The 10656-nt window shown below is 39.6% G+C and overlaps 1 protein-coding gene across 5 annotated transcripts in view; it reads left to right on the top strand.

Moving 5' to 3' along the window:
- The window catches only part of COMMD1 (copper metabolism domain containing 1), a 230016-nt gene that overhangs the window by 82191 nt on the left and 137169 nt on the right, over nt 1-10656 (top strand). For 4 of the 5 annotated variants that reach the window (XM_032292014.1, XM_032292012.1, XM_032292010.1 and 1 more), the window contains one exon: nt 9564-9845. In XM_032292014.1, the coding sequence (XP_032147905.1) occupies nt 9582-9845 (264 nt within the window). In that variant the 5' untranslated portion in view covers nt 9564-9581. Of the gene's footprint in view, nt 1-8520; nt 8578-9563; nt 9846-10656 lie in introns of those variants that run through there. The other variant, XM_032292013.1, reaches the window with a different exon arrangement.

Raw genomic sequence — 10656 nt, 5'->3', positions numbered from 1 at the left:
TTTCTTTCTTTCTTTCTTTCTTTCTTTCTTTCTTTCTTTCTTTCTTTTCTTTCTTTTCTTTCTTTTCTTTCTTTTCTTTCTTTTCTTTCTTTCTTTTTTTGTTTCATGTAACAAGAACCTAGTTTTAGTTGAGAGATTTTTCAAAATACTTAACATCCTGTTTGTAAAGTTCTGACCAAGTGAAAGTACAAGTTGTATTAATTGCATTCCTGGACAATTTGGTGTTTATTAAAACCATGAACAAAATACTTTTTTGTGTAAAACAAAATAATTTCTAGGCTCAAGTAGTTATAAACAGATTTTTCCACACAATGTCAGATGGGACATTGCAAAGTCACATGAGAGACAGGTCTGTTTGTCCTGTGGGATGTTCTTGGTCAGGGGTCTGCAAACTTCAGGCCACGGTTCACACTGCCTGTTTTTATATAGCCGTGAGCTAAGAATAGTTTTTATATTTTTAAACAGTTGTACACAAAAGGGAAGAATATGCAACAGATGATTACACCTTTTACAGAAAGCTTGCCAACTCCTGTTTCTTGGGCATTGTAGGATGCTGAGCATCCCTAGCTCCTACTCACTAGATGCCAGCAGCACTCCCTCCATCTAATCACCGTGAAACCAAATGTAGCCTCCACTATTTCTCAGGTGCCTTTGGGAGGGCAATACTACCTGGTTGAGAACCGCTGTTCTGGTTTATCAGTTTTCAATTTTTTATTCCTCTGCGACACATTTAACAGAGTCATACATGCATGATATATTTCCATGCAGAGTTCCTGTGTTTGTATTTTTCTTTTTTTCTTCCATTCAAGCAAACAATTAAAATGAGGGAGGTAATTGTTTAACGTAAGGATACCTTGAAAAACGCTCTGATTTATGCTTGTAAAAATTTTTACAAACTTCAATACATATACTACTACTACTGCTAACTATGTTATGTACTACTTATCTCATACCTCATAGGAGAGTGCTTCATACCATCCTGTCTGACCACCACTGAAGCAAGTAATAGCCAGCCATGGGTTAACTTTAAACAAGCAAGTGCCAGCATCCTATATTGATGTTTTAGATAGAAAACTTTGATGGTAGTATAGAAGATAGACTTGAGGGAGTCCATGTTTAGTTTAGGTACAAGATAGTGAGGGCTTGTACCAGTTAGTAGGGACAGACCAGAGGGAACATATTATTAGAGAATTATTTCAGATATAACAATCAGTAGAACTTGACAATTGAAAGTTAGAGGCATTTGTTTTTCTTTACTTTTTTTTTTTTTTTTTTTTTGGAGACAGAGTCTTGCTCTGTCACCCAGGCGTGAATGCAGGGGTGCGATCTCAGCCCACTCCAACCTCTGCCTCCTGGGTTCAAGCGATTCTCATGTCTCAGCCTTCTGAGTAGCTGGGAATACAGGTGTGTGCCATCATGCCCTGCTAATTTTTTATATGTTTAGTAGAGATGGAGTTTCACCGTGTTAGCTGGGACGGTCTTGATCTCTTGACCTTGTGATCTGCCTGTCTCGGTCTCCCAAAGTGCTGGGATTACAAGTGTGAGCCACTGTGCCTGGCCTCTTTTTTTTCTTTTTCTTTTTTGAACTCATTTTACTGCCAGAGGCATTTGTTTTTAACACTTTGTTGCCTGCTAGAAATACTTTTAAACAATATCAATGCCTAGGCTTCACTCTATAATTCCTAGAAATCAGAATTCTGGCATAATATCTGGGCACTGCTATTTCAAATTGTACTTCAGGATTCTAATGTGCAGCCAGTGTTGAAAATCACTGATTCAAGATGTGAAAGAGAGAGAATAATAAAGGATGAGTACCAGGCTGTCAGCTTAGGCTGCCAGTAGATGGAAGTGGCGTGCTGTGAACCATATCTGTTTTATGGTAGCTATTCAAATATTTCTTAAATGAAAATTGATGACTTTGAACCCAAACCAAAATCAGTTTCTCATTTAATTTTTGATTGTTATAAATTTGGATGAGTTGACCCTAGTTCAATATATTATTGGCTGGAACCCAAGCAAAATAATTTCTGTCCCAGATGAAATTATATCAGAATGGAAATCTCTAGATATTATTTGAGAAAAGCAATGATAGACTGGACAAAGAAAATGTGGCACATATACACCATGGAATACTATGCAGCCACATAATACAATGAGTTTGTGTTCTTTGTAGGGACATGGATGAACCTGGAAACCATCATTCTCAGCAAACTGACTCAAGAACAGAAAATCAAACACCACATGTTCTCACTCGTAGGCAGGTGTTGAACAATGAGAACACTTGGACACAAAGAGGGAAGCATCATACACTGGAGTCCATTGTGGAGGGGCTACGGGAGGGATAGTGGGAGGGAAGGTGGGGGAGGAATAATGTGGGGAGAAATGTCAGGTATAGGTGATGGGGGGATGGTGGCAACAAACCACCTTGCCATGAATGTACCTATGCAACAGTCTTGCATGATCTGCCAGTGTACCCCAGAATCTAAAGTACAATAAAAAAAAATTATACAAATCACCTGAGTTGTGACATGATATTATGAAGTAAGGTGCCAATAGAAATAATTTGACTTAATTATAGTATATTTACAAGATAATAGTATGTCTTTTTTTTTTTTTTTGATGGAGTCTCACTCTGTTGCCCAGGCTGAAGTGCAATGGTGTAATCTCGGCTTACTGCAACCTTTGCCTCCTGGATTCAAGAGATTCTCCTGCCTCAGCCTCCCCAGTAGCTGGGATTACAGGTGCTCACCACCACACTTGGCTAATTTTTGTATTGTTAGTAGAGATGGGGTTTTTCCATGTTGACCAGACTGGTCTTGAACTCCTGACCACAGGTGATCTGCTCGCCTTAGTCTCCCAAAGTGCTGGATTATAGGTGTGAGCCACCATGGCTAGCCTGTATTTATATGGACTGACATAGCCAGAAGTTTGGGGTCCTGCTTTCTGGTAAACAGGCAAATATTAAGTAAATGTTTATTGAGTTGTAATGTGAAATATCTTTAATGTACCAGCAAGCTGTAATATTTACCATACAATTTTTTATATTAATGAAGAAAGACAGCTTGTTTTTCTTGCACCTCCAGTCTCACTTACTCCACCTGTATTCTACCTTACGTTGTCTACCTTTACAACCTTCTGTTCCCACTGCTACTACACTCTTTTAGTCAGGACTCTTGCAAATAGGAATACAGCTTAAACTATCTTGAAAAGTTGATGGAATTTTGGGTTGTCTCTAGGTGGGAAGGATGCTGAGATAGCATTATAGAATTGCAGGAAGGCCTGCAGGAACCAGGACCTTAGGTACTACAAAACAGGATATAACCCCATTAGAATCCACTCTTATCTCTCCTTGGCTTCATTCTATTTTCTTGCAGACAGGCTTTTGCCAAAAGGTCCAAGAAAATGCTGTCTGTAACCCTAGCCTCATGTCCTTAGTATACTATGACCCAAAAAGATAAGACCATTTTTCCTGCCCTAAATTGGGAAATTGATTGAGACCAGTCAGTGTGCCCGAAGAAAGGAGGATATTGTGATCTGTCTGGTTTAGAGCTTATGCCAGTCCCCATGGCCAATAGCAAATACGGGCAAAGCAAAGAAGAAGCAAGGGGAAGCTTACCGTGGGGACTAAGTTATTAACTGCTACTGTCCTTTCCTAGGCTCTGTTGCCCTAGCCCTCTGATAATTTCCCACTTCAATCCAACTACTTACTTAATGTTATCAGATTCAGCTAAAAAAATTCTTTTTAAGTAAAATAATTGTTTTAAAAAGATACAGAATTCTGCTGTGTTTTCAATGCTGGTTTCAACCTCCAGGGCTTGCACAATCCTGCCTTAGCCTCCGGAGAAGCTGGGACTACAGGCAAGCGACACCACACCTGGCCAGATTTAGCATTCTAAACCACATCTTGCATCATGATTTCCCAGTTACCTAGCCTTTAGTGGCTACTCATTGCCTATAGGTAACAATGTCTAAACTTAATACATTCTAATCTGACTCTAGACTGCCTTGTCAGTCTTATTTCTCAGTTTTTCTATTCAATGTTGAACTGAACTAGTTGACCCTCTAATTTCTGATAACACTTACTTATTCCTCACTCAGTCATCTAAACCTTAAGTAAAAAATTTGTGGTTCCACTCTTCAAATCATTGTTTGATGTCTCAGGATCTCTCAAGGCTACTTGTTAGGTATTGGCATCTCTGTATCATTGTTGGCAGAATGTACCAGTTTACATTTTTTTTAGTGGTAGTGATACCGAATCTATTTCTCTATGTAGTCACTTGTGACAACTAATCACAGGGAAACCTGGCTTAACAGTTGAGGTTTGTGCCTGCACTTATCTCACAGACCTTTCAGAAAAATCACTTGGCTGCTTGAAGCTTCAGTCTCCTTTTCTATACATTGAGGATAAAGAGAACTATAATACTATTATAGTTCACTGCCTTTGAAAATTGATTATGAGGGTCAAGTGAAGTAATACAGACATACCTTGGAAATACATGTGTTTGGTTCCAGGCAGCCACAATTAAGTGAATGATGCAATTAAGCAAGTCACATGAATTTTTTGGTTTCCTAGTACATTAAAGTTGTGTTTATACCATACCATACCATGTCATACTACACTATATTGTGTGTAATAGCACTGTGTCTTTAAAAGCAATGTAGATGTCTTAATTAAGAGATACTTTGTTACTATTCAAGAGACTGAAGTGAGAGGATCACTTGAGCCCAGGAGTTTGAGGCTGCAGTGAGCTATGATTGCCACAGCACTCCAGCCTGGGTAACAGAGTGAGACCCCATCCCCCGCCCACCAAAAAAACTCAAAAATTTTATTTCTAAAAAATGCTAGTGATCATCTGAGCCTTCAGCAAGTCGTATTCTTTTTGCTGGTGGCAGGTCTTTCCTTGATGTTTTGTTTTTTAAATACGCGCGTGTGTGTGTGTGTGTGTGTGTGTGTGTGTGTGTGTGTGTCAGAAGTGGGATTTGAATTGCCTTGATGTCAATGGCTGCTTACTGATCAGAGTGGTGATTGCTGAAAGTTGGGGTGGCTGTGGCAATTTCTTAAGACAACAAGGAGGTTGTTGCATCCATGGGCCCTCCCTTTCATGAAAGATTTCTCTGTAGCATGCCATGCTGTTTGATAGCATTTTACCCACAATAGAACCTCTTTAAAAACTGAAGCTAGTTCTCTCCAACCCTACTGCTACTTTATCAACTAAGTTTCTGTAATGTTCTAAGTCCTTTGTTGTCACTTCAGCAATGTTCACAGCATCTTTACTAGGATTGTATACCATCTCAAAAAAAAAATTACTTTGCTTACTCATTCATAAGGAGTAACTTTTTTTTTTTTTTTTTTTTTTTTTGAGACAAAGTCTCACCTTGTCACCTAGGCTGGAGTGCAATGGTGCAATCTTGGCTCACTGCAATCTCTGCCTCCAAGTTCAAGCAGTTTTCCTGCCTCAGCCTCTGAGTAGCTGGGATTACAGGTGTGCGCCACCATGCCCAGCTAATTTTTTGTATCTTTAGTAGAGACGGGGTTTCACCATGCTGGCCAGGCTGGTCTTGAACTCCTGACATCGTGATCTGCCCGCCTTGGCCTCCCAAAGTGCTGGTATTACAGGTGTGAGCCACTGTGCCCAGCCAGAAATAACATCTTATCCATTCAAGTTTGATCATAAGATTGCAGCAATTCAATCACATCTTCAGATTTCACTTCTAATTCTGGTTCTCTTACTATTTTCACCACATAGGCATCTACTTCCTCCACTGAAGTCTTGGACCTCTCAAAGTCATCCATGAGGGAATGGAATCAACTTCTTCCAAACTCCCGTTAATGTTGATATTTTGACATTCTTCTATGAATCATGAATGTTCTTAATGGCATCTAGAATGGTGAATCCTTTCCTGAAGATTTTCGGTTTATTCTTCCTGGATCTATTAATCACTGCCTGTGGCACCTGTAGCCTTACAAAATGTATTTTGTTCTTTCTTTTTTTTTTTTTCTTTTTAGACAGGGTCTTGCTGTGTCACCCAGGCAGGAGTGCAGTGGTGCCATATTGGCTTATTCAGCCTTAATCCCCTGTGCTCAAAGTGATCTTTCTACCTCAGCCTTCTAAGTAGCTGGGACCACAGATGCGTACCACCCTGCCTGGCTAACTTTTTTGTATTTTTTATAAAGATGTCGTCTTGCCATGTTGCCCAGAATGGTCTTGAACTCCCAGGCTCAAGCAGTCTGCCCACCTTGACTTCCCAAAGTGCTAAGATCATAGGTGTGAGCCATTACACCTGGTCACAAAATGTATTTAAAAAAAAAAAAAAAAAAAACAACTGAAAAACTTGATGGTCAAAATTACTTCTTGATCCATGGACTGCAGAATGGATGCTGTGTTAGCAGTCATGAAAATAACATCTCCTTGTACATCTCCATCAGAGCTCTTAAGTGACTAGGTGCATTGTCAGTGAGCAGTAATTTGAAAGGAATCTTTTTTCTGAGCAGTAGATTTCCACAGTGGTCTTAAAACCATGGTGTAAACAGACGTGCTATCATCTAGGCTTTGTTGTTCCATTTATAGAGCATGGGCAGAATAGGTTTTAACAACATTTTTAAGGGCCCTAGGGTTTTCTGAATGGTAAATTAACATTGGCTTCAACTTCAAGTCACCAGATGCATTAGCCCCTAACAAGAGAGTCAGCCTGTCCGTTGAAGCTAGGCATTAACTTCTCTATAGCTGTGAAAGTCCTATTTTGTGAGAGCTCACACATAAAAAAAGAGAAAGTTCTAGATCATATCTTTTCCCAGTATATGGTTATTTCATCTATATTGAAAATTTTTTGTTTAGTGTAACCACCTTCATCAAATAGCTAGATCTTCTGGATAACTCGCTGCAGTTTCTACATCAGCACCTGATGCCTTATTTTGTGTTAATGGAGACAACTTCTTTCCTTAAACCTCATGAACTAACCTTGCTTCAAACTTTTCTTCTGTAAGCTCTCTTACTTCTCTCAACCTAGATATAATTAAAGAGAGTTAGGGCCTTGCCCTTGATTAGGTTTTGGCTAATGGGAATGTTGTGGCTGGTTTGATCTTCTGTCCAAACCCAAAACCTTCTCCATATCAGCAATAAGGCTGTTATGCTTCCTCTCCCCTCCTCTCCTTTCCCCTCCCCTCCCTTCCCCTCCTCTCTTTTTGAGATGGAGTCAAAAAGCCCCCAGGCTGAGGCTGCAGTGCAGTTGTATGATCTTGGCGCACTGCAACCTCCGCCTCCTGGGTTCATGCAATTCTACTGCCTCAGCCTCTCAAGTAGCTGGGATTACAGGCATGTGCCACCATGCCCAGCTAATTTTTGTATTTTTAGTAGAGACAGGGTTTCACCATGTTGGCCAGGCTGGTCTCGAACTCCTGACCTCAAGTGATCTGCCCACCTTGGCCTCCCAAAGTGCTGGGATTACAGGTGTGAACCACTGCACCCGGCTCTGTTTTGCTTTCTTGTCATTTGTGTGTGCAGTGGAGTAGCACTTTTTCTTTAAAGAACTTATCCTTGGCATTCACAACTTGGCTATCTGGCACAGGAGGCCTAGCTTTCAGCCTATCTTGGCTTCCTCACTAAGCTTAAACATTTCTAGCTTTTGATTTAAAATGAGTTATATGTTACTCTCACTTGAATACTTAGAGGCCATTATAGGGTTATTAACTGGCCTACTGTCATTATTGTTGTGTCTCATAGGGAGGCCTGCAGAGAGGGAAAGAGATGGAATGGCCAGTGGTTGGAGAAGTCAGAACACAAACATTTATCATTTAGTTTCTCTGTCTTCTATGGGCATAGTTCATGGCACCCTGAAAGAATTCCAATAGTAATATTGAAGGTCTCTGATCATAGATCACCATAACAGATATAAACAATAGTGAAAAAGTTTGAAATATGAGAATTCTATGGGACACAGAGACACAAGGTGAACATATGCTGTTGGAAAAATGGCACCAGTAGACTTGCTTAGTATAGGGTTGCCACAGACTTTCAATTTGTAAAAAATGCAGTATTTGTGAAGCGTAATAAAGTAATGCACAATAAAATGAAGTGTGCCTGTAGATGTGAAAATGCTATGGTATGCTAAAGAGTACTGTGCAAATTTAAGGCGTGTTACTACGCTTGAGCTTATATTTAGTTACTGTGTCTTCTTGGATGCTAGAATAGAGTACCCAGATTCAATGGCAATTAAATTTTGAAACTTTATGGGAAAGTATAAAGTAGTATATAATTTCACAGTAGTATTACTGTGAATGAGCTGTTTGACTGAAGATGGGCTTCAAAGCTAAGATAATATGTTCACTTAACAAAATTTACTTAGTGCTGCATATGGATACGGCATTATACAGATGAAATATATCAAACCAAGCCTGGCTCTAAGTCACTGTGAAACTATGTAAGATTTTATCAGACAACCAGTTAATTTTATTCTTTTGTTTTATTGTTACTGTTATTATTTTAGAGACAGGGTCTTGCTATATTGCCCAGGTTAGACTTGAACTCCTGGGCTCCAGCTGTCCTCCTGCCTCAGCTTCCCAAGTAGTTGGGACTACAGGCACGCACCACCATACCTGACTTGTTTTATTACTTCAAAAATTTTTTCATTTTATCTCCCTGCCATAGAACTGGATATGTAAAAATTATATTCTTGTTACTGATACAAAATTGAGTGACACAGAATGTTTAACAGTAGCTTTTCTGATACTTGATGTTCCCAAAGGGAGCATTTTTTACTTATAAAGAGCTTATTCTTATTACTGTCCGCCCCCTCCCCATACCTCCCCCCGCCTTTTTTTTTTTTTTTTTTTTTTTTTTTTAGTGCAGAGTCTTGCTCTGTCACTCAGGCTAGAGTGTAGTGGTACAATCTGAGCTCACTGCTACGTCTGCCTCTTAGGTTCAAGTGATTCTCCTGCCTCAGCCTCCTGAGTAGCTGGGACTACAGGTGTGTGTAACCACACGGGCCGATTTTGTATTTTTGGTAGAGATGGGGTTTCACCATGTTGCCAGGTTGATCTTGAATTCCTGACCTCAAGTGATCTTCCCGCCTTAGCTTCCCAAAATGCTGGAATTACAGGTATGAGTCACCGTGCTTGGCCTCCTTAGTGTCCCTTGGTGACCTTTTTTGAAAGTTTATTTCAGTGATTTTTTTTTTTTTTTTTTGAGACAGGGTCTCTGTCACCTGGGCTAGAATGCAGTGGCACAATCTTGGCTCACTGCAACCTCTGCCTCCTAGTTCAAGTGATTCTCATGCCTCAGTCTCCTGAGTAGCTGGGATTATGGGCATGCACCACCATGCCTGGCTAATTTTTGTATTTTTAGTAAAGATGGGGTTTTACCATGTTGGCCAGGCTGGTCTTGAACTCCTGACTTAAGTGATCTCATCTTGACCTCTCAAAGTGCTGAGTTTACAGGTGTGAACCACTGTGCCTTGCCTGTTTCAGTGATTTAAGAGAACTCAAAATATGATCTTTAGTTAAGAAGCTATCTCTTTCTAGTTACCTACTAAATCCAAATTTGTTGCCTTTTCTGTCATCTTTACAGTCTATTGCATCTGCAGACATGGATTTCAACCAGCTGGAGGCATACTTGACTGCTCAAACCAAAAAGCAAGGTGGGATCACATCTGACCAAGCTGCTGTCATTTCTAAATTCTGGAAGAGCCACAAGACAAAAATCCGTGAAAGCCTCATGAACCAGAGCCGCTGGAATAGCGGGCTTCGGGGCCTGAGCTGGAGAGTTGATGGCAAGTCTCAGTCAAGGCACTCAGCTCAAATACACATGCCTGTTGCCATTATAGAGCTGGAATTGGGCAAATATGGACAGGTAAGTTCAACTTAATTTTCCTTTGTAAACTATATTTTTCATTACATGTTAGCTTATACATTCAGACTGATTTTATATAATAACAGCAACAGGAAAAGACACTGTTTCTTAGAATCTTTTTTCAGAGGTAGAATCATCTGAAAATTTGGATACCCTCACTTGTGGACAGAGTCTAGAAACTAGCCTCAGGGTCCTGGCAGCTGTCTCAGAAGAACAGAATGGGCCAATAATGTGATTGCGCAGAAGCTGGCCACTGCCGCCTTTGGTTAGATCTCAATATCCTTGGCATTTGGTCAGAATTTCCAAGACAATAATAGAGATAATAAATAAAGGCCAAGAGTTCAGATTAAACAACAGTCTCATCCAGTCATCTTTAATAATCAATCATGTATAGGAGGCAATGTATCTTAATTTACATTAATACATGGTTCCTAAAGATCCCTAAATGTGCAATCTCTGTCCTTGAGCTCACAAATAATTCTCAATTTAATCTTATGTACAGAGCAGTGCTTCTTTTCCCAACAGTTTCAGCAGTCATTATAGCAGATAATTTCAATGTTTATATGGTTTTTCTTGAAGTCATTCAGTTTGTGTTCCAGAGACTGCCAGCTCAGACTTTTAATGATTTGGCTTGTGTCTTTTGGAGGAAGAAAAGAAACTGATAATTAGGAAGAGAAAACCCAGGTCACTAAATTAGCTAATCACATTTATTTTCAGATAAATAATCAAATAAGTGCTTCTATTATATCCTACAATAGAAATTTATTTCTTCTTTTTTTTTTTTTTTTTTTTTTTTTTTTTTTTTTTTTTT

The sequence above is a fragment of the Sapajus apella genome, unplaced genomic scaffold, assembly GCF_009761245.1.
Source record: "Sapajus apella isolate SASKATOON/1434 unplaced genomic scaffold, GSC_monkey_1.0 scaffold26, whole genome shotgun sequence".
Classification (NCBI taxonomy): domain Eukaryota; kingdom Metazoa; phylum Chordata; class Mammalia; order Primates; family Cebidae; genus Sapajus; species Sapajus apella.
The sequence above is the reverse complement of the archived record's forward strand: the minus strand, read 5'-3'. Positions and strand labels throughout refer to the sequence as shown.